At 43.9% G+C, this 25183-nt stretch overlaps 1 protein-coding gene across 1 annotated transcript in view; it reads left to right on the top strand.

Annotated features, from left to right (window-relative positions):
* Window positions 1-25183, top strand: part of LOC138364306 (leukocyte elastase inhibitor-like) — a 57891-nt gene that overhangs the window by 17383 nt on the left and 15325 nt on the right. The window contains exons 2-5 of the mRNA XM_069323907.1: window positions 5012-5335; window positions 5472-5610; window positions 9896-10139; window positions 17822-18075. Coding sequence (XP_069180008.1) covers window positions 5013-5335; window positions 5472-5610; window positions 9896-10139; window positions 17822-18075 — 960 coding nt within the window. The 5' untranslated portion in view covers window position 5012. The remainder of the gene's footprint in view (window positions 1-5011; window positions 5336-5471; window positions 5611-9895; window positions 10140-17821; window positions 18076-25183) is intronic.

Here is a 25183-nt window from a genome sequence, read left to right as displayed (position 1 = left end):
TGTACACACACCCTACTCGAGCTGCCGTGACTCCCCACTCTCTCCTTGTTTGGAATGATCTCCTAAATACCCCTTTTGTGAATTAGTGTCTACTGTCACATATCTGCAGCCATGACCCTCTCTCTTTCTCTCCCTTTCTGGGAAACCTCACCAGCACAAGGGCAAAAGCCACCTAACATTTATTATACAAAGAAAACGTACATAATTCGTGACATATAAAATTGAACATCACCATACAACGGTCTAAGCTGCTACAACCCAGTAGCGCTCCAAATCATATCCTGGCTTCACCAGCTCTCCATATCAAGTGGCTGCACAACTCTGGGCTTTCCACTTACTACTCCCTCACTGTTTGAGGCGGAAATCCTGTCACAACATTACTGTATCCTCAACCCTAAAATTATATGAAACTCTGTTTGAGGCTGAAATACCTGAAACATCTATATAAGTTCCCCCCATCAAAAGAAGAAATCAATCTCTCGTCTTACTCTGCGTCTTACATGCCAATACGCACTCAAGCACTCCCTTATACAATCATGTGTCCACAATGAACCTCTGTTCTTCTCTTAGAGGCACCTTAATCAATGCGTATATCTGGGTCCTCCAAAACATCAGGAAAGACACTTCTGCAGTTCTCCCAGTCTACTGCAAAACGAAGTCCTGCTCCAACATCAGTGATGCTTCTCCACTGATTCTATAAGGAAACGTGTAGCTTCCATACACTGCTTGAAGTCAACTCCTCACTATGGAGTTCTGCTCTACCACAGAGTTCAGCACACACTTCTTCTCCGACCTCGAAGTTCCTCCATTAACTTCTTTTTCAACCTCGAAGTTCCTCCAATCACTTCTTCCCAAACAAACCTGCAATTCCATTACCATACCAAGAAAAATGTTTACCTGACAAAACATAAGTAATAAACCTATATCTTAGTACTAAAACTTGCTTTCTGACAACGCTCCGCGCTGTCCAACCGTGATGGGTACTCCCCCATCCTGGTCGGATCCAAGTTGGAAACATGTCTTGACATGCCACGGAGTTTCCCTCCGGCCATGTCACTGGGGGTCGTTGCTCCTCAGTTGTTCACCAGACACGGGAGTGTGAGGGGTGCACCGCTCCTCCCGCCAGCATGTCCACTCAACTCCAACACCCTATATTTGCTAACTGGCTCAATAAAATTACCACCCAACATATATACATATGTTCACTATGATCGTTGGGCACATGATCAAACACTGATAGCTAATCTAACAACTGATTAAACAGGCTTAATGCAGGGATCTATGACACAGGGTGCTCACCTCCTGGTACTCAACATGGCGCTCACACAGGCTGCCCAGAAAAATCGTTATAAGACTGCTTCACAAGGCTTCTTCTAGTTCTGATTTGAGTACATGAGTCGCCCAGCAGGCTCCACAACAAAAACGCCTGCTTACTTCCTTCCTCTTGAAGGAGCACACAAAATTACAATTCCACAAAGGTCTAACTCCTGTTCTAACTCTTCTAACTCTAACCAATGCTCACTTCCAGGTCGCCTCTAATTTATCCAAATCACAGAGAAATGGTGTACTGTGTCCCCAACAGCTTCCTCACACTTGCAAGCAAGTAGCCTTCACTCCACCACTATCACAGGGAACTATTTTCTTCCTCCTTTCAGGAGATCAACAAAGTACAACCATCTCTGACAACTGCTGTAGCTCAGGTGAGGTCACAGCGTCCTGCTAGCTTCATGTCATGTTACCAAAGTATCGACATCTCATTTCATGTTACTTATTACCAGATGCTCATTCTCTGCTAGTATTTTTAAATTATTCACTGGCATTTATTTTATATTTTCTTTCTCTGACTTCTTAATCTCAGGTCCGGAAAGCAGAATAACTCTCCCTGGGTAGACTTGCTCCATCATGCTACATGGGGGAAGGGAGGGTTGACTGAGCATTTGAGTGGGGGCAGGGAGGGAGAGGGGTAGGGATGTTATCTGTGTGGCAGAGGATGGTGGTATTGCCCTCCCTCTGGTGTTGCTGGGATGCTGGTTGTGGGTTCCACCCCTTTCCTCTGGGAATGTTGTGTTGGGGGATGTGATTTCCTAGTTTTCTCCTCACACACAGCACTTCATCCTTGCTTCTGTTGCCATGGCTCTCTCCTCCCTCGACCTGTCCCTGTGGAGGAATACTTTTTTGTATTCTCCCACATATTGCAGATGACTCTTCCTTTCTAGAATATCCTATTTTATGGTCTTGTTTACAAACACTATCTTTATCAGGTGGTCTCTGTCCTTGTTGTACCAGCCCAACCTGAAAAACCTCCTCAATGTTTTTTTGGCCCCTTCCATCTTTAACCCCTTTAGCATTCCATTCACTGCCTCTCTGTCCTTACTATTCCATTCTTGCCTATTGAAGCCTTCCTGTTACACACACAAATCACAATAGTGTGATGCATCAAATGAACAAATCCACAAGGGCCGTGATGAGGGTTTGCACCTACATCTTAGCAGATCCCAGATGCTGCCTTAATCGACTAGGCCATGACATGGTCAAAAGAATTGCAACCGGGAGTTCATTTTCCTTCTCATGGATCCTGCAGTCTCTCCACGACACAAACCCAGGGTTTTACACAATTTCCCCATGCACTCGGGCTCTGTCAGATCCTCTCAGACATAGGTTCGAAGCCTCATCACGGCCCTTGTGGATTTGTTCACGAGCCTTCCTGTTCTCTGATGTCCACAGCTACCAATGATCTTTTTCTTTCCAGCAGCTGACTGGTGCACCTTGCTGCTTCCTGTGAGGTAGCTGCTTGCGTGGCTACCTCCCTCACTGTGGCCAAATGTTTCACGTACAGAGGCATTCCTTTCCGATGAACCATTGTCATCATCCCTTTGAATGATTATCTGAGGTTCAGTCTCCATATTGTTCTCAGTGAGGGATTTTATCTCCTTTGCTGGGTCAACTCGCTTTGCAGGTTGTTTATTTTATACTTCATTTCATGCATCTCCTTCCTGATTTCCTCCCAAACTTGGGAGAACATTTCCTCAATTAGGTCAATTTGACTTTTCCCTGTGCTCTTGGTGTGTGTATTTACCTAGTTACTCACCTGGTTGTGTTTATTGGGGTTGAGCTCTGGCTCTTTGGTCCCTCTTCTCAACCATCAATCATCTGATGTACAGATTCCTGAGCCTACTGAGCTTCATCATATCTACATTTGAAGCTGTGTTTGGAGTCTGCCTCCACCACATCACTGCCTAATGCATTCCACCTGTTAACTACTTTGACACTGAAAAGTTCTTTCTAATGTCCCTGTGGTTCATTTGGGCACTTAGCCTCCACATGTGTCCCCTTGTTCCTATACCACCCATGTTAAAAAATTTATCCTTATCTACTCTGTCAATTCCTCAGAGAATTTTGTCGGTAGTGATCAAGTCTCCCCTTACTCTTCTGTCTTCCAGTGTCACCGTGTGTGTGTGTGTGTGTGTGTGTGTGTGTGTGTGTACTCACCTAGTTGTGCTTGTGGGGGTTGAGCTCTGACTCTTTGGTCCCGCCTCTCAACCGTCAATCAACAGGTGTACAGGTTCCTGAGCCTATTGGGCTCTATCGTATCTACACTTGAAACTGTGAATGGAGTCAGCCTCCACCACATTACTTCCTAATGCATTCCATTTGTCAACCACTCTAACACTAAAAAAGTTCTTTCTAATATCTCTGTGGCTCATTTGGGCACTCAGTTTCCACCTGTGTTTCCTAGTGCGTGTGCCCCTTGTGTTAAATAGCCTGTCTTTATCAACCCTGTCGAATCCCTTGAGAATCTTGAATGTTGTGATCATGTCCCCCCCTAACCCATCTGTCTTTCAACGAAGTGAGGTTTAATTCCCGTAGTCTCTCCTCGTAGCTCATACTTCTCAGCTCGGGTACTAGTCTGGTGGCAAACCTTTGAACCTTTTCCAGTTTAGTCTTATGCTTGACTAGGTATGGACTCCATGCTGGAGCCGCATACTCCAGGATTGGTCTGACATATGTGGTATATAATGTTCTGAAAGATTCCTTACACAAGTTTCTATGGGCCGTTCTTATGTTAGCAAACCTGGCATATGCTGCTGATGTTATCTCTTGATATGAGCTTCAGGGGACAGGTCTGGCGTGATATCAACCCCCAGGTCTTTCTTTCTCTCTCTGACTCTTGAAGTATTTCATCTCCCAAATGGTACCTTGTATCTGGTGTGTGTGTGTGTGTGTGTGTGTGTGTGTGTGTGTGTGTGTGTGTGTGTGTGTGTGTGTGTGTGTGTGTGTGTGTGTGTGTGTGTGTGTGTGTGTGTGTGTAGTGGGTGAGTGTCTATAGTGGGTGAGTGTATAGTGCCTCACCCCCACCCTTCACCACCACCCATCACCACCACCCATCACCACCACTCATCACCATCACCCATCACCACTACCCATCACCACTACCCATCACCACCACCCATCACCACCCATCACCACCATCCATCACCACCACTCATCACCACCACCCATCACCACAACCCATGACAACCACCCATGACAACCACCCATCACCACCACCTGTCACCACTGCCCATCACCGTCACCCTTCACCACTGCCCATCACCACAGCCCCATCACCACCACCCATTACCACTGTCCATCACCACCACCCATCACCACATCCCCATCACCACCACCCATTACCACCACCTGTCACCACTGCCCCATCACCACCACCCATCACCACCACCTGTCACCACTACCCATCATCACCACCCATCACCACCACCCATCACCCCCGCCCATTACCAGCACCCCATCACCTGCACCCATCACTACCATCCATCACCACCACCCCGCACCCCACCCTCCATCACCACCACCCATCACCAACAAAACTATTACACCACAACTCTCCTCAGACGACTGCGAGCTTCTACTTATATAAATATTTAATTCATTACGATATTGGTATTTGTAATATAATAAAGTAGTCATCAGTGTTGGTGGAGCGCCGCTGCTACAGTCCTCTTCCCCACAGTATGAGGAAGCTGTGGTGTGCAGCAGTGTTGGTGGTGACGATGGTGAGTATGGTGAGGCCTCAGTGTATCTCCAACAATGACAAGCTGGTGGTGACCTCCCCACCTGACCTGGCCCACATCACCCCCTTCAGCTTGGACCTCTTCAAGCAGCTCTATCCACCCACCGCCACAGGAAACGTTTTCTTCTCGCCCTACAGCGTGTGGACCGCCCTGGTCCTGGCCTACTTTGGGTCTGCTGGCAGGACTCGTCAGCAGCTGCAGGACACCCTTCGTCTCAGAGACCCTTCAACCACTCTGGCTACCTACAGGGCCCTCGACCGTCTGTGAGTCCACTCACATTCCTTACTTGTCATCTTAATTATTATATGTATAATTGAATATTTGAGTCCTCTGTAACTTGTTATTTATGAGTGTTTATAAACGCATGTATTATATATAATAATTAAGATGCTCCTACAGAAACGCAGAGAGACAGAGCAACACGAGTGACTATGTGATAGACTTGGCCAACAAAGTGTATGTGAAGAGCGGCTTCCCTCTTCGGGACTGCATCAGAGATGTCCTTAAGAAAGAGGTGGAGAATATCGACTTCTCACAGGTCAGTCTATTTCTGCATATCACCTTCTGTCTATATTTATTTGTGAAATATTATAATTCACATGAAGCCTCCTGGTCTCGTCCCCAGTGTGGCAGCAGGGTAGAGTACTTCAAGAGTCCCTTAAGGCCTCGTCCCCAGTGTGACAGCAGGGTAGAGTACTTCAAGAGTCCCTCAAGTCCTCGTTACCAGTGTGACAGCAGGGTAGAGTACTTCAAGAGTCCCTCAAGTCCTCGTTACCAGTGTGACAGCAGGGTAGAATACTTCAAGAGTCCCTCAAGTCCTCGTTACTAGTGTGACAGCAGGGTAGAGTACTTCAAGAGTCCCTCAAGTCCTCGTTACTAGTGTGACAGCAGGGTAGAGTACTTCAAGAGTCCCTCAATGCCTCGTCAACAGTGTGACAGCAGGGTAGAGTACTTCTACAGTATCTCCTAGCCTCGTTAACAGTGTGACAACAGGGTAGAGCACTTCAAGAGTATCTCCTAGCCTCGTCAACAGTGCGACAGCAGGGTAGAGAACTTCTAGAGTGCAGACGAGGAGTCACAATAACGTGACTGAAATATGTTGACCAAACCCACACAATAGAAAGTAAAGGGACGACGACGTTTCGGCCCGTCCTGTACGGGCGCCAGAGAGCTGAGTGGATAGCGCTTCGGATTCATAGTCCTGAGGTTCCGGGTTCGTTCCCCGATGGAGGCGGAGACAAATGGGCAAAAAGTTTCTTTCACCCTGATGCCCCTGTTACCTAGAAGTAAATAGGTACCTGGGCCCGTACCTGCTGGGTACGGGACCAAGTACCCGCAGAGCCCCCATACCCCCAGAAACAGCCTATAGCAGCCCAGCTGCTACAGGCTGTTTCTGGGGGGTATCTAATAAAAAGGAGGCCTGGTTAAGGACCGGGCCGCGGGGACGCTAAGCCCTGAAATCATCTCAAGATATCCTAGATATACCATTCTCAAGTCGATTGTGATGAGAGAAGGAGGCGAAGGCAATAAATTGGCAAGAGAGAGATAAGGAGAAGGAAATCATAGAGAAGGAAAAGCAAGGCAAAAGGTACTAAAGGTAAAGTATAATAAAGGAATAAGAAATAATTCTTAAAAAATAAAGGAATAAGAAATAATTAAAATATAATAGAGGAATAAAAAAAAGGGATCGTAAGAGAAAACAAGGAAAAGAAAGAAACAAACAAAGATAAATGGAAGGGTAAGCCTACATTACGTCACGCTTGTTAGAAAGTTTAGAGCAGTTGAGTATATACTGTGAAAGGTGAGAGTCAACAGCAATAAAACCAGGACTCAAGTTCATGTTGGTTATGTTGTGTATCAGAGCCGATTCAACACGACGGCGTCTGTGTAGAGGCAGGAAAGATTATTTTGAAGGAAGACCAGTCAATAGAATGATTAGAATCCTAAACATGACAGACGAGAGCATTGTTTGTGTCTGCAGACTTAACACTTCTTTGTGTTCTTTATGTCTGTCATTAAGTGTACTGCCAGTTTCACCTAAGTATTGGAGAGAACAAGACGAACATGAAATAGATTAGACACCAGCGGCATTAGAAGCAGGAGGAGCAGTGTGAACTAGATTGCTGCGAAGTGTGTTAGTTTGTCGAAAGGTGAGTTTTATGTCAAGAGGACGAAAGGTATTAGTAAACGTTTTGAGTTCAGATATGAAGGGAAGGCAGAGCACAGTGCTACTAGAGTTGGAAGCAGGTTTAGCATGAAAGAAATTTCGATTAGCTTGAGAGTAGGCACAGTATATAAAATACAAAGGGTAACCAAGGCGAGAGAATGATTTGTAGATAAAGGCAATTTCAGAATCAAGAAACTGAGGGTCGCTGATGCGTAGAGCGCGGAGGAAGAGAGAGACGAGGACACTTTTCTTAACAGAAGGAGGATGGTAGGAAAAGAAGTGAATGTACATGCCGCTATGCAGGGGTTTGCGGTAGACAGAGAAAGAGAACCCGGACACAGAGCTGTGAACGTGAACGTCAAGGAAAGGAAGGAGGGAATTAGATTCCCATTCAACTTTGAAATGGATGGAAGGAGCCTGATTGTTAAGAGAGGAGAGGAAAGGCTGGAAAAGACTAAGGTCATGAGGCGATAAAGAAAAAATGTCATCAACATAGCGAAGCCAGAGAGAGGGACGAGTATCAACAGAAGGAAGAAGTAGAAGAAGAACAGTCTCGAAGTATTCCATGTAGAAATTGGCAAGAACAGGGGAGAGAGGGGAACCGATAGCGACACCGAGTTTGAGTGTAATATTTACCGTTGAAAGAGAAGGAGAGTCAACACAGAGTCTAATGAGTTTAAGGAAAACGTCAGTGGGAAGCGGGAGAGGAAGGACCCCAGTAGCCTTCTGTCTAAGGAAAGAGAGAACGTCATCGAGGGGAACATTAGTGAACAGAGAGTCGACATCAAGACTAAGCATCTTACAGGACGGCTACAGGCGCAGTCTTTCTATTAAGTCCTGAGCGTGATGAGGGTGGGGAGGAGAAAAAGTGCCAAGGTAAGGCGTCAGGGTTTTAGCGAGCCAGTAGGCAAGAGGATAGCTGACAGAGCCCCGTGAATAAATGATTGGACGAAGAGGAACACCAGGTTTATGAGTCTTAGATAGACTCTAAAAATAAGGAAGAGAAGGGCAGATGACACAGAAACGTTTATTGAGATCGAAGTCAGGAGGACAAAGACTAGAGAGCCGTCTTAGTTTGCGGTTAAAGGAAGTTTTAAGGCGATCCAAAGGGTTAGAAGTCAGTGGGCATAAGTGCGGGAGTAAGAGAGCAGGACATCTGCTTTCTGGAGGTAGTCCTCACGGTCAAGGACAACCACCGAATTGCCTTTGTCGGAAGGAAGGATAAGAATAGAATTGTTAGATTTCAGGGAGGCAAGGGCAAACTGGAAGCGACGAGGAAGGTGGTGATTTTTAGAAAACAAGCTGTCAAGTGGTGCCTCGTCACCTTTGTGACAGTAGGGTAGGGTTCTGCCAGTCTCTCAAGACCTCGTTACCAGTGTGACAGCAGGATAGAGTACTTCAAGAGTTATCTCCTGGCCTCGATACCAGTGTGACAGCAGGATAGAGTACTTCAAGAGTATCTCCTGGCCTCGATACCAGTGTGACAGCAGAATAGAGTACTTCTAAAATATCTCCTAAACTCGTCACCAGTGTGAGAGCAGGGTAGGATACTTGATGGTGGGGGAGGGTAGGGTGAGGGGGGAGGGGATGAGGGGACGGTAGGGTGTTGGGTGTGAGGGGGGAGGGTAGGGTGAGGGGGGAGGGGATGAGGGGACGGTAGGGTGTTGGGTGTGAGGGGGGAGGGTAGGGTGATGGGGGGAGGAGGGAGGGTAGGATGATGAGGGTGACAGGGGAGGGTAGGGTGATGGGTGTGAAGGGGGAGGGTAAAGTGATGGGTGCGAAGGGGGAGGGTAGGGTGATGGGGTGAGGAGGAGGGTAGGGTGAAGAGGGTGATGGGGATGGTAGGGAGATGGGTGTGAGGGGGAGGGTAGGGTGATAGGTGAGAGGGGGAGGGTAGGGTGATGGTGTGAGGGGAAAGAAGGGTGATGGGTATGACGGGGTAGGGTAGGGTGATGGAGTGAGGGGAGAGGGTAGGGTGATGCTGTGAGGGGGGAGGGGTAGGGAGAGGGAGAGGGAGTGTGGGTGAGGAAGGGTTATTACGTCAGGGGAAGGTGATGGTGTGAGAGGGAGGGTAGGGTGATGGTGTGAGGGGGACGGTAGGGTGATTGTGTCAGGGGAAGGGTAGGTTGATGGTATGAGGGGGAGGGTAGGGTGATGGTATGAGGAGGAGGGTAGGGTGATGGTATGAGGGGGAGGGTAGGGTTATGGTGATGGTCGTGTATCATCACCCCACCCGATGGTTGGGGAGGGTAGCGTGATGACACACGACACCATGTTATAGTGTCTTGTGCACCATCACTAAGGTCTTGTCTGAACACCTGAGCTGTGGTCACCACCATGTTATGGTGTCTTGTGCACCATCACTAAGGTCTTGTCTGAACACCTGAGCTGTGGTCACCACCATATTATGGTGTCTTGTCCACCATCACTAAGGTCTTGTCTGAACACCTGAGCTTAGATTCTCTACAACAGTTAACTTCCAATCCTCTGAAATTGGATTCAGAAAACTTTTTTCTTAAAATCCAAAGAACTTCTTTATGTTACTTCTCTAATTCTCCCCCTTGAAAGGTCGGTAGGAACAATTGTCAGCTTATAATGTGATGGATTGAAGAGTCACGTAAAGGCACTGAGCTTAATCTTATCGTTATGTTGACAGGCGGCCAAAGCAGCTGCGACAATCAACCAGTTCGTGAACAAAACAACGCGAGGCAAGATCCCAACTGTGGTGACAGAGAACGACGTGGCCAGGACACTGATGGCGCTGGTCAACGCTGTCTACTTCAAAGGTTTCTGGTTGAGTCAATTCAACCTAACCCAAACAACCAAGCAGAAGTTCTTCACCACCCCGAGCCAACACAGCCTTGTTGACATGATGACCCAACTTCGACAATTCAGATTTGGTAAGGGTATATATACATATGCATATGTAAATGCATATGTATATATATATATATATATATATATATATATATATATATATATATATATATATATATATATATATATATATATATATATATATATATATATTATTAAATATGACCGAAAAAGTAAGATTAATAATTCTAACACGAATTTTCTCGATCTTTCGTACATTCCTTTTCACTGTTGGTGGTAATTCAAAAATCAATTCTCCAAAATTCATTTTTATTTCTAGTCTGACGCGACACTTGAGCGCGTTTCGTAAAACTTATTACATTTTCAAAGACTTTAGTTTACAAATTCACAACTGAATAGAACTTACACATCTCCGATTTGTTTATATCTACATTTGAGTGAGGTGGATGGGGTGAGGTGGTATTAATAGGGTATTAATTTCATCAACACAAGACAGAACACGAAACAATGGGTATTGAATGGAAGTGATTGTAGAAAGCCTATTGGTCCATATTTCTTGATGCTTCTATATTGGAGCGGAGTCTTGAGGTGGGTAGAATAGTTGTGCACAACTATATTCTACCCACCTCAAGACTCCGCTCCAATATAGAAGCATCAAGAAATATGGACCAATAGGCTTTCTACAATCACTTCCATTCAATACCCATTGTTTCGTGTTCTGTCTTGTGTTGATGAAATTAATACCCTATTAATACCACTTCACCCCATCCACCTCACTCAAATGTAGATATAAACAAATCGGAGATGTGTAATTACTATTCAGTTGTGTATGTGGAAACTAAAGTCTTTGAAAATGTAATAAGTTTTACGAAACGCGCTCAAGTGTCGCGTCAGACTAGCAATAAAAATGAATTTTGGAGAATTGATTTTTGAATTACCACCAACAGTGAAAAGGAATGTACGAAAGATCGAGAAAATTCGTGTTAGAATTATTAATCTTACTTTTTCGGTCATATTTAATAATATATGTCTACAGGAAAGACTGCTACCAAAATATACTAGTATATATATATATATATATATATATATATATATATATATATATATATATATATATATATATATATATATATATATTGTCGGGGTTCCCTCTTCCTTACTATATCACAGTGTACACAAGGTCACTCCCCGTAGCCCTGCGGGTCTTCACTCAATCCTCACGGGGCCACTGTACGCCCGGAGAGTATCCCAGTCGATCCCTGGCCGGCCTTTTTAGCCAGAGATGAGTGAGAACACAGTTTGCTCTCTCAACCGTGTGCCCGCCTCGACAAGGGCTCTACTACTAACCACAAGGTCGCCAACTGGTGTTTCCCGTGTCCAGTAACACGTCAGTGGTATTGTGGAATTGTGGTAACATGGGCAAGAGCACACTCAATAGATCTGATATCAGGCAGGTATTTATTTCTATCACTCTATCTCCTTTCAAGTATTATATAGCCACAAGAAATATGGAGGGGATGATACAAATGCGGAGGTATTTTGGTATTTTACTTAAAACTCAATATATCATATTCTTATATCAACAAGCAAACAGCTAGTTCATACAAAAGTCGCTCACTCTCCACATATAAACAGGAACACACCAAGATGGCAATGCTCCCCCTCACGTCAACATCAAAATCAGCTGGGCGACTCCCCCCTCACTGCGTGATCTCTTACTGCACTTGTTTGTTGGCGAAAGGCGCCTGTTTCTTTAAATTCTCAAGAATCAATAGAGGTTCACACAACACAATATTTGCGACAATGGCAATAGAACGCAAATGATTCACTGCACTGATCTTGAGCTCAATCAAACATTTCTACATTAATGAACATAATAATTCACTATCATGGCATGACACACTGTACTTCACATGATGATAACGAATGCAACAAGATATAGTACTGGAGTTCTCAGTAATTCCTTTCGTATGCGAATATTCAATTGATCACTGCATACATGAACAATTATTCAACACACAAGCATGTATATATATATAGATAAATCTTAGATATCAATAATAGTAATAATATAAATACTGGGCATAGCCTAGCACCAATAACTGGTACACATATATATAAATATATACTCTCTCTCTCTAAGTTATCATAGTAAAGACACATGAAAGAAATTATTGACACAATAAATTCTTCAGTAATTCCAGGTGCCTGCACACACCACATATAATAAATATCGTGAGTGCTCTATACAGCCTTGCTCTGCACTACTGTGCCTTACTGTGACATGGACATAAGTGAGCCTTGCTCATGACATGAAAGATACTCTGGCTAAATACATAGCTGACTAAAGGGGAATTGGGAGGGAATCTAGAATCACCTACTTCCACCTATCCTCCGGTGAGAGTTGAGTTGTTGCTCCTGGTCCAGGCTCTCGCCTCGTGTAGGGAACGCCCCCACACACACACTGATGTGTCCTCCAGGAACCCAATCAACGTCCCAAAATAAACGCGTCGTCGCTGTGTTCTGTCCTCCGCAGGTCCGTGCTCCTCCTTAACGTCTTGTAGGGTTGGAGTCGGTCTCCCAGCCGTCAACTTCTCCTCCCAACTACGGCTGCCAACCTACTTCTCGGCTGCAGTCGTACGGATTCCTAATTAGTATCTCTTTCACTGCTTCCCGGTGGATTGGCCCAGCCGCTACGTCGTCACTGTGAAGCTATCAGACATCCCAGACATCACCTGCACAGCACTCGACCCTGGAGCTCTTGATGCTCAATATTCTGTCAATTCCCTCTTCGGTCCACACATGGAATGAAGGAAGACCTCTCGGTGTGCTTGCAGACTACGGGTGACGCGTAAGATCCACGGGATCGGGGTACAACTGTCAAACTGACAGGACCAACCTTTACACATCTGTCCACTTTGACGTGTCGTGTCAGACTGATTCCCTCACGGAGGATCGGCCCAGCCACTACGTCATCACTGTGAAGCTATCAGACGTCACTGCATAGACTCCACTCTTGCACAACACCTGTCCCTGGAGCACTTGTTGCTCAATATTCCGTCAATTCCCTCTCTGGTCCAACACATGAACGAAGGAAGACCCCACAGGTGCTGGCAGACCGCCGGTGATGCGTAAATCCTCCGGAGATGGGGTAAACTGTCCAACTGACAGGACCCCTCAGCGCACGTCCGACCTCCTTGGCGTGCTGTCTCAGACTGGTGGCACCACAGTGGCGCGATGACCGGACCCCCCCTGCCTTCGTGAAGACATATTTGCCAGGGGAAATTTTCATTGGCTCCCTGTGCCACGTCACTGTCAGTGACCAATCTGGCACCACTGACGTCACACAGTTTTGGCGGCAAAACGGAGGAGCCAGCGCCATATTGGCGTCCTAAAGGGCCTATACCACAGGCCAAAATACTCTTCTTTTACAAATTTCTCACCACCTTGAGAACACTACACTCTCCCACATATATCAAACTGATGCCTGCGACGCAGAGAACGCTCGGGTAAAGTGGACATGACTCTTACAGCAGGCGTGGGAGAAATATAAGGGGGGGGTATCACCGTCACAATATATATATATATATATATATATATATATATATATATATATATATATATGTATATATATATATATATATATATATATATATATATATATATATTGTGACGGTAAAGCGTTGGTGTTCGGCTGTTTCAAAAGCTAGGGGCAGGGCCTCGTCACATAATAGAAAAAAAGAGAAAAAGCTGGAGCTTTCGTCTGTGGTAAGGTAATGGGAAGACACACAAAACACAAGTATATAAACAATGAAATTTTAATTACTCTAGAAAAATGAGACATGAATAAAGTTAATCACATAAAATATGCAAGACAAGTCAACAAACAAAATAATATGAATAATCACTGGCAAATGAAAAGTTACGTTAAGACAAGTGAGTTACAGTGATAGCAAAATAAAATACAAGTGGTGCTGGAATACTGGCTTCGAGCTGCCATCTCCCTTAGTACACGAAAGCCAAGGCTTAGTCTACCAGCGAGAGATGTCAACTGCTTGGAGCACTGAGATATTCTGACGATACTGGCGCACTGCAGCCCAGACGTCGACTTGTGGTGGAGGTGGAGGGCAGGTGCGACGGGACACCAGCCAATCAGCGACAGGCAGGCAGAGGATGAGCAGTTAGCTGGTTACGGCGGTGGTAGCATGTGTCACTGTGTGCTGGGTACGATTTGCTCTCTGGGCAAAACGTTTGGCGATACTTGGTGGACGTATCTTATATATAGTCTTGTATATTGACGTACTTATGAAGGGAAGAGCAGGCTCAATCTCTCTTGAAAGAGATTGTCACAATATATATATATATATATATATAATATATATATATATATATATATATATATATATATATATATATATATATATATATATATATATATATATATATATATATTAAGTTTGTGAGGGTACCACCTCTGGTGCCAATGTGGGGACCCATAGCCTCGGAGAAGAAAATAAAAAGTATTCAGAGGAGACCTTGTGGTTTCTCACTGAACACTAATATTATCTTCTCCTACCACCCCCATTCTTTTTTATGTACACATATATATTTACTTTATTTGAACTTTGTTACAAAAAAGGAGTTACATATGGGTTACAAAGATGGTTATCATAGGTTGTCGAGTTCCTCTAGCTCCTCAGATGGCGGGCAGGAACCCTGGATGCAGAGCGCATTTCCCCTCTGTTTTGCCACACTGAGGTGCTGGAAAAGAAAGCTTGCAGCTCTTGGGTCCCTTGTTGTTTCAATGAGCCTAGAACCTAGTTCCTTCAAAAAACTGGTAGCACTTTTACCCCAGGCGCCGAGTGTCTCAGAAGCAATGGGGACAAAATTGTAGTGGTGATCCAGTTCTCTATACTTACGGGATTTGGCTGCTTCCCTGTGGGTGGCAGCGCCACCTGGTTGTGCATCACTGAGGTTAATGTAGGTGTTAGCCAGGGTTGATACGCACGTGTAGTCCCATACCAACTGCTTGATATTCTTCCAGGGGTTCACTGTGATACCATCCTGGCGACCAATATGAGCATCAGAGTTACGGGGCTCTCTTTCAGCTGGGCATCCAGCTGTGGTGAGGCTCCTCTTGATGATGTCGTTAACTTCACTGTGCCTCGAGTGCCATTCCCCTGTGCTTTGGCAGAGTAGGCCATGGTGGCCGTACCTGTCAGCCACCACCTCGCCGCAAATACACCTATATCTGGTGTGGATTGGGGCAGCAAGGCGGAGGGCCACAGCAATTTGGAGGGCGTGTGGTGTGAGACGCGTGCCAGTTGTCGACATTGGGGTTGCTAACAGGAAATCCCCTGCATGTGGTGCTGCTACTGCTGTGAGGCGAGCAATGTTGTGTTGTGTTGTTGCAGCACCCAGGCACTCTGCAGCAACTTGGTCTACAATGGGGCCATCCCAGCTGGATTGCTTGTGGGCTTTTGGGGATGGTGGTTGAGGTGATTGGCCTGCACGAGAGGCCCACTCTGTGGCACAGCGTGTAAAATTGGGATCATGTACACCTGCCAGCTAATGTAAGTGGGCAGGTAGAATTTCCTTCACAAGGTCGTCGGATGCTGATAAGGAGGACAGGAAGGCTGGAACAGCGATTTGCGTTGCTGTTCCAACTCCGAGGCCCTCAAGTCTTACGGGAAGAGAGGCTTGTTTCCACTGTAGGTCATCGAGAGAGAGGTTAAGGGCTTTTTCTAGCTTTGATTTCAGTAACCGGTCATACTCACTTAGTTTTTTGCTAATAGCTGGTTCCCAAGACTCCCTCCTGGAGGACATCAGAAAAATCCAGGAGCAAGGTGCAGTTTTAGGCCTCACCCTGAACCCTTCTAAATGTGAAATAATATGTTCCAACCAGGGCATCGTAGAGAGAATAGAGGGTCTTCTGCCAAATATCCATAAAACTAAACCTGAAGACAGCACACTCCTAGGAGCTCCCCTGGGGTTGAAAGCCATCGATGAGGTCCTTGATAAGAAAATCGCCGACCTTAAGAGGATGGATGGGAGGATTGAGGATATTGATGCTCATGATGCACTCTACCTCATCACCAGATGTCTGTCCCTCCCCAGGTTAACCTACGTTCTGAGGTGTTCACCATCTTACAGTAGCCAAAAACTAAGTGAGTATGACCGGTTACTGAAATCAATGCTAGAAAAAGCCCTTAACCTCTCTCTCGATGACCTACAGTGGAAACAAGCCTCTCTTCCCGTAAGACTTGGGGGCCTCGGAGTTCGAACAGCAACGCAAATCGCTGTTCCAGCCTTCCTGTCCTCCTTATCAGCATCCGACGACCTTGTGAAGGCAATTCTACCTGCCCACTTACATCAGCTGGCAGGTGTACATGATCCCAATTTTACACGCTGTGCCACAGAGTGGGCCTCTCGTGCAGGCCAATCACCTCAACCACCATCCCCAAAATCCCACAAGCAATCCAGCTGGGATGGTCCCATTGTAGACCAAGTTGCTGCAGAGTGCCTGGGTGCTGCAACAACACAACACGACATTGCTCGCCTCACAGCAGTAGCAGCACCACATGCAGGGGATTTCCTGTTAGCAACCCCAATGTCGGCAACTGGCACGCGTCTCACACCACACGCCCTCCGAATTGCTGTGGCCCTCCGCCTTGCTGCCCCAATCCACACCAGATATAGGTGTATTTGCGGCGAGGTGGTGGCTGACAGGTACGGTCACCATGGCCTACTCTGCCAAAGCACAGGGGGATGGCACTCGAGGCACAGCGAAGTTAACGACATCATCAAGAGGAGCCTCACCACAGCTGGATGCCCAGCTGAAAGAGAGCCCCGTTACCTAACGCCCCGTAACTCTGATGCTCTTATTGGTCGCCCAGATGGTATCACAGTGAACCCCTGGAAGAATGGCAAGCAGTTGGTATGGGACTACACGTGCGTATCAACCCTGGCTAACACCTACATTAACCTCAGTGTTGCACAACCAGGTGGCGCTGCCACCCACAGGGAAGCAGCCAAATCCCGTAAGTATAGAGAACTGGATCACCACTACAATTTTGTCCCCATTGCTTCTGAGACGCTCGGCGCCTGGGATAAAAGTGCTACCAGTTTTTTGAAGGAACTGGGTTCTAGGCTCATTGAAACAACAAGGGACCCGAGAGCTGCAAGCTTTCTTTTCCAGCGCCTCAGTGTGGCGATACAGAGGGGAAATGCGCACTGCATCCAGGGTTCCTGCCCGCCATCTGAGGAGCTGGAGGAACTCGACAACCTATGACAACCATCTTTGTAACCTATATGTAACTCCTTTTTTGTAACAAAGTTCAAATAAAGTAAATATATATGTGTACATACAAAAGAATGGGGGTGGTAGGAGAAGATAATATTAGTGTTCAGTGAGAAACCACAAGGTCTCCTCTGAATACTTTTTATTTTCTTCTCCGAGGCTATGGGTCCCCACATTGGCACCAGAGGTGGTACCCTCACAAACAATAAAAAAAAAAAAAAAAAAAAAAAAAAATATATAAATATATATATATATATTTATATAGATATATATATAATGTGACAATCCTGAGAGTAAACACCAGTTACAGTGGACTGTGGTTGTAGGAGACTAGTGTGACAGCCCTCAGAGTTAATTAACACTGGTTACAGTGGACTGTGGTTGCAGTAGACTAGTGTGACATCCCATAGTGTTAACACTGGTTACAGTGGTCTGTGGTTGCAGGATTCTCGAGTGAGCTGGGAGCGACAGTGTTAGAAATGCCGTACAAGGGGAAGGCGGCGTCCATGTTGGTGTTGCTGCCTGACAACACCCGCGGCGGCGACCCTGGCAAGACCTCCACGCCCCTGGACGCCATGCTGCGGCGCCTCTCCCAAGACACCCTCCACCACGCCCTCACCAACCTGAAAGAGGAGGAAGTAGATCTTCACTTCCCAAGGTTCAAACTGGAGCAGACAATCACTGAGGAACTTAAGGCGGTGAGTAGTCAGGATGTTTTACTTCCATCTCTATATAAATGTTGTCAGTGTTAAGGTAAACATTTATGGAATGTGAGTGTGAGTGTGACACAGACAAGGAGATGACACATTGTTTTTAGCAACGCAGACTCCTGAGGCGATAGTACTTTAGGTAACGTTTTGGTCGAGAGAACTAAAGACCACCATTACACCAGGCTGTCTACTATTAATTTAAGGAGTAAATAACAAATATAAGTAAAACCAAACCATAATTTTTCTAGGCCTAATATTGCATATATATATATATATATATATATATATATATATATATATATATATATATATATATATATATATATATATATATATATATATATATATATATATATATTATTAAATATGACCGAAAAAGTAAGATTAATAATTCTAACACGAATTTTCTCGATCTTTCGAACATTTCTTTTCACTGTTGGTGGTAATTCAAAAATCAATTCTCCAAAATTCATTTTTATTTCTAGTCTGACGCGACACTTGAGCGCGTTTCGTAAAACTTATTACATTTTCAAAGACTTTAGTTTACACATACACAACTGAATAGAACTTACACATCTCCGATTTGTTTATATCTACACTTGAGTGAGGTGGATGGGGTGAGGTGGCATTAATAGGGTATTAATTTCATCAACACAAGACAGAACACTTTACATGACCATACTATACTTACACTGACACTTTACATGAGCATACTATAGTTACACTGACACACTTTACATAATCATACTATAGTTAAACTGACATTTTACATGTTCATACTATACTTACACTGACACTTTACATATTCATGCTATATTTACACTGACACTTTACATGATCATACTATACTTACACTGACACTTTACATGTTCATACTATACTTACACTGACACTTTACATGATCATACTATACTTACACTGACACTTTACATGATCATACTATACTTACACTGACACTTTACATGATCATACTATACTTACACTGACACTTTACATGACCATACTGTACTTACACTGACACACTTTACAGGACCATACTAAACTTACACTTACACTGTAAAGTGTAAGAATTTGGGTGTTCTCATGTCGGAAGACCTTACCTTTACAATAAATCACAATAAAGTAGCTGTCACAACTGCAAGAAAAATGACAGGTTGGGTAACAAGAACCTTTCACACTAGAGGTGCTATACCGATGATGATACTTTACAAGACGCTAGTGCTCTCTTGAGTGAAGTACTGTTGCACAATGACAGCCCCTTTCAAACCTGGAGAAATTGCTGACCTGGAGAGCATGCAGAGATTATTTACTGCTATAATCCACTCAGTAAAAGATCTAAACAATTGGGATCGACTAAAGAGCCTAAATCTGCATTCTCTTGAGCGCAGGCGGGTGAGATACATAATAATTTACACGTGGAAAATAGTAGAGGGGCTGGTCCCAAACCTGCACACAAAAATAACACCACATAAGACCAGGAGGCATGGCAGGATGTGTAGAATACTCCCGTTGAAGAGCAGAGGTGCAACAAATACTCTCAGGCAGAACTCAATCAACATCTGAGGCCCGAGACTGTTCAACACGCTTCCACTGCACATAAGGGGCATAACTGACTGACCCCTCACAGTGTTCAAGAGAGAACTGGATAAGCACCTCCAAAGAATACCTGGTCAACCAGACTGTGACTCATACGTCAGGCTGCGAGCAGCCGCGTGCAACAGCCTGGTTGACCAGGTCCTTGACCAGGCCTCGACCAGGAGGCCTGGTCGAGGACCGGGCCGCGGGAGTCGCTAAGCCCCGAAAACACCTCAAGGTAACTCAAGTTAAGGTAAGGTAAGGTAACACTGACATACTTTACATGACCATATTATACATAAACTGACACTTTACATGGCCATACTATACTTACACAGACATTTTACATGAGCATACTATACTTACATTGACATTCCATCTGTTAACTACCCGGACACTGGAAAAATTTCTTTCTAACGTCCCTGTGGCTCATTTGGGTACTCAGTCTCCATCTGTGTCCCCATATTCGCGTACCACCCATGTTAAACAGTTTATCCTTATCTACCCTGTCAATTCCCCCTGAGGATTTTGTAGGTTGTGATCATTTCTCCCCTTACTCCTCTGTCATCCAGTGTCGTGAGGTGCATTTCCCGCAGCCTTTCCTCGTAACTCATGCCTCTTAGTTTTGGGACTAGACTAGTGGCATACCTCTGAACTTTTTCCAGCTTCGTCTTGTGCTTGACAAGGTACGGGCTTCATGCTGGGACCGCATATTCCAGGATTGGTCTTACATATGTGGTACACAAGATTCTGAATGATTCCTTACACAGGTTCCTGAAGGCTGTTCGAATGTTAGCCAGCCTCGCATATGCCGCAGACGTAATTCTTTTTATGTGGGGTTCAGGAGACAGGTTTGGTGTGATATCAACTCCTAGATCTTTCTCTCTGTCCGTTTCACGAAGCACTTTATCTCCTATTCTGTATCCTGTGTCTGGCCTCCTGTTTCCACCGCCTAGTTGCATTACTTTGCATTTACTCGGGTTTGTGGGAACCGACCTGTGAGTTTTATATTTATTTAATTTATATGAATTTATATTTACGTTAATTTATATACTTCGATAGCAATTTGTATAATGATAAGTGGACTGTATTTCTGCAATAATCTCATAATCTCACAAATCGATCCTCTACACATTAGGGGGGGTTTATATTACACATATGCAGCCAATCAAATTACAGTAATAGCTACATACATTGATGAGGTTCCTTCTCTTATAGTACAGCAGGTTAGTCCACCAGGTATAACTAGAGTGTAGACACCAAATTATCCTCTTTGAGGTAGCTTCTATCACCCAGTAACTGGTGCACATAATCTTGCATCCTCGTCTTGACCTGTCAAAAGTGCGCTAGCTGTGAAGCCAGAATCCTATATATGACAAGCTATATCAGAGAAAACACTATACAGTACATGGAACATTAAAGACCTGGCTTAATTACCTTTAGTATGAGGCGATTTCGCGTTCTAACCGGCTAACCCTATATCCTGACATTAATGGCCATAAATGAATGATAAACGGGTTTCGGATAGACACTTAACTTGTATTTGTAGACAGCGTGTTGACAATGGTACACCTTTGGGTTCCATAACACTACGTCCAAGTAAATTTAACAGGAGCCGAATTTGCTCCCGTGTGAGCCTCTGGTCTCAATATAAACAACAATGGCTGCCCTCCTCCTCACTCTGACGCCTGGCTTACATTGTCCACATTTCAGAAAGTGATAGAAGGGTCACATTTACTCTACTTTAATATTGATAATTAAGTTAATTTATATAAGATGTTTTTATGATGGTAAAGTCCAAAGACTAATGTATTTAAGAATAATTCCCAGCAAAATAGCTGGTGAATTATAATAGTATGTGGTGATGATATCCCGTTTTCTATAGACGGTAATTCCACTACAAGTTACGTTTTCTATGGGTAACTTGTTGGTAATACAGTTATTATCTGTATGATTATTAAATGGTGTCGGATTTTCCGACATAATTCCCCAGGGGGCTGCTCACGGGTCGAAGTCCTCTTTAGAACAGACGAACACCGATACTCCTCCTTCGAATTATAGTTAGTAATCACACATTTGTGCGTCTGTTCGTACAGGACGGATGTCCCGTACTAGAGTTGCAGGGGTTAGAAGTCTAATGCGATTTCATTTCCCTGTCAACTCTTGAAAGGCTAATATTCAAGCCTTATTACATATTATTTAACCCAGAAGACTGGATGTGATCAAGTACTACAGTCAAGTATGATTCAGGGACTGCAGTGAGATCAGTGACATTAGATATAACTTGAAGTTTCTTCAGGTAACTAGTCACTGATATATAAACACTGAGGCCCATGGAATACATCTTGATTAAATAATAAATGTATCAAATCAGTCATCAGATTTATTGGGGTTTAATTTAATTAATTGATTCAGAAGATTGAATAGCTCATCATTAAAGTAAAGTATGGTTCTGAGACTGCAGTGGGTTCAGTGACATTGGTCGCAGTGACTTGTAGCTGTTTTAGGCTACTGTTCACTGATTTGCCACTGAGGCCTCATGAACTCATCTTCAGCTTTAAATGATGATACTAACATCAACCTCTGTTACTATAGTCAGCTGTAATCTCCTTAGTATAATGCTACTGGAGAAATATAATCAGCTGACAAATTTAGGTTTCTACTGGTATTGTTTATCTGCAGGCATAGGTCTCTTCAGGCTTGATACTGGGCCTGAGAGTAATTTACCTCCTGCAGAGTTTAACATGGTTATACCCTGATATTTAGTAGGGCTACCAATGAATTGATGGTAGTAGTCTGTCCCCACAAGGACAGCCATTTGGCATTTGATTTGCTCAAATTTACCTGCAGCTGCTTGATAATAGCTTTCCAGGTCAGCATAATCAACTGTTGATTGTTGTGACAAATCTTCACATTTCTTGATCTGTCTTGTTAAATGGCATTTAAGACCTGCAAGGGTTCTTTTCATTCTCCCTGCATTATCCATACTGGCTAGTTGGTGAAGCCTTGTGGGGCTTGTACTTGGGCTGCTCATAATACTGAACAAGCACTGATGGTAGCCTAGGGTAAATTCTGAACTCACTAGGCTGTAATCCTACCTCTGCTAGAGGTTAGCACTTAAAATTAATACACATTATATATATACAATCATACACACTAATGATTTGAGTGATAAACCAGTGTCACTGGAAGTACCTTTAGGTTAGCTCTTCTATATCACCCTAGGATGGTAGAGACACTAATTAATCACTCAAAGGTGTAATGATCATAAGTAAATTATTATATATACAACTCAATTCGAGTTGATAAAAATTACACCCAAAATAGGGTCTGGACCATTCATTAATGGTGTTAGGTTGTTCAATATAGTACAACTGACTATAGTAATAATGGGACTAGGATGAACAATAATAGTTCAACTAGTCAGTATCCTACCCTGTTGTGGGTTGGCAATTAGTAAATATTATATTGAGAACACTAGTGCAATATATATTAAATAATTCTCTATTTTGGAGAAATAATATACACAATTATTGATAATAGCCTCTTAATTAGCCTCTATGAAACTTCTAATATTATCTAGAAGTATTAAATATTATTAGTGACCTCGCGAAATAAAGTCCACAAAATTCGTAGATAATCTCTCGCGAAATGTAACACCACGAAATCCGTGAACAATATCGCGAAGACACAGCCACTAATTTGGCTGGATTCTATATTAGCGCTGTCATTTCACGAAATAACACGCCACCAAATATCTGTGGGTGTGCATGAAACCGCTGACGAAGCTGAACTGGGCTGAGGGAGGCTCCTGAGCTCCCTCGAGGCTACGCTGCCGTCTTGACTGCTGGCTTTGTTTAAATAACACTGCACTAGTATATTTAATGAATCCACTGGATAACTGGTTCATCCGGTACTAAGATGACCAAATGTGGGTTCAAAGGATCAAATAATCCGTCATCCGGTTCGAAGATGACCAAATGTGGGTTCAAAGGATCAAATAATCCGTCATCCGGTTCGAAGGACCAAATAATGTGGGAACCGACCTGTGAGTTTTATATTTATTTAATTTATATGAATTTATATTTACGTTAATTTATATACTTCGATAGCAATTTGTATAATGATAAGTGGACTGTATTTCTGCAATAATCTCATAATCTCACAAATCGATCCTCTACACATTAGGGGGGGTTTATATTACACATATGCAGCCAATCAAATTACAGTAATAGCTACATACATTGATGAGGTTCCTTCTCTTATAGTACAGCAGGTTAGTCCACCAGGTATAACTAGAGTGTAGACACCAAATTATCCTCTTTGAGGTAGCTTCTATCACCCAGTAACTGGTGCACATAATCTTGCATCCTCGTCTTGACCTGTCAAAAGTGCGCTAGCTGTGAAGCCAGAATCCTATATATGACAAGCTATATCAGAGAAAACACTATACAGTACATGGAACATTAAAGACCTGGCTTAATTACCTTTAGTATGAGGCGATTTCGCGTTCTAACCGGCTAACCCTATATCCTGACATTAATGGCCATAAATGAATGATAAACGGGTTTCGGATAGACACTTAACTTGTATTTGTAGACAGCGTGTTGACAATGGTACACCTTTGGGTTCCATAACACTACGTCCAAGTAAATTTAACAGGAGCCGAATTTGCTCCCGTGTGAGCCTCTGGTCTCAATATAAACAACAATGGCTGCCCTCCTCCTCACTCTGACGCCTGGCTTACATTGTCCACATTTCAGAAAGTGATAGAAGGGTCACATTTACTCTACTTTAATATTGATAATTAAGTTAATTTATATAAGATGTTTTTATGATGGTAAAGTCCAAAGACTAATGTATTTAAGAATAATTCCCAGCAAAATAGCTGGTGAATTATAATAGTATGTGGTGATGATATCCCGTTTTCTATAGACGGTAATTCCACTACAAGTTACGTTTTCTATGGGTAACTTGTTGGTAATACAGTTATTATCTGTATGATTATTAAATGGTGTCGGATTTTCCGACAGGGTTGAACTTTAGCAGCCATTTGTTGGAGAATTCATTCAGTCTGTGTTGGTCATCTTGTAGTCTCCTACTATCATCCTCTGTTTCAATTCTCCTCATAATTTTTGCATCGTGGGCAAACATTGAGAGAAACGATTCTATACCCTCTGGGAGATCATTTACTTATATCAGAAACAGTATAGGTCCATGGACTGACTCCTGCGGGACTCCACTTGTGACGTCTCGCTAATCTTAGACTTCGCCCCTCACAGTGACTCGTTGTCTTCTGTTGCTTAGGTACTCCCTTATCCAATGGAGTACCTTCCCTTTCACTCCAGCCTGCATCTCCAGCTTTTTCACCAGCCTCTTGTGTGGCACTGTGTCAAAGGCTTTCTGACAATCCAAAAATATGCAGTCTGCCCACCCTTCTCTTTCTTGCCTTATTTTTGTTGCCAGGTCGTAGAATTCCATTAACCTCATTCCTGTGAGGTAGGACTTGCGATCCCTGAAC

The sequence above is a fragment of the Procambarus clarkii genome, chromosome 13, assembly GCF_040958095.1.
Source record: "Procambarus clarkii isolate CNS0578487 chromosome 13, FALCON_Pclarkii_2.0, whole genome shotgun sequence".
Taxonomy (NCBI): domain Eukaryota; kingdom Metazoa; phylum Arthropoda; class Malacostraca; order Decapoda; family Cambaridae; genus Procambarus; species Procambarus clarkii.
Note: the sequence above shows the minus strand (reverse complement) of the source record. Positions and strands in the feature narration are given on the sequence as shown.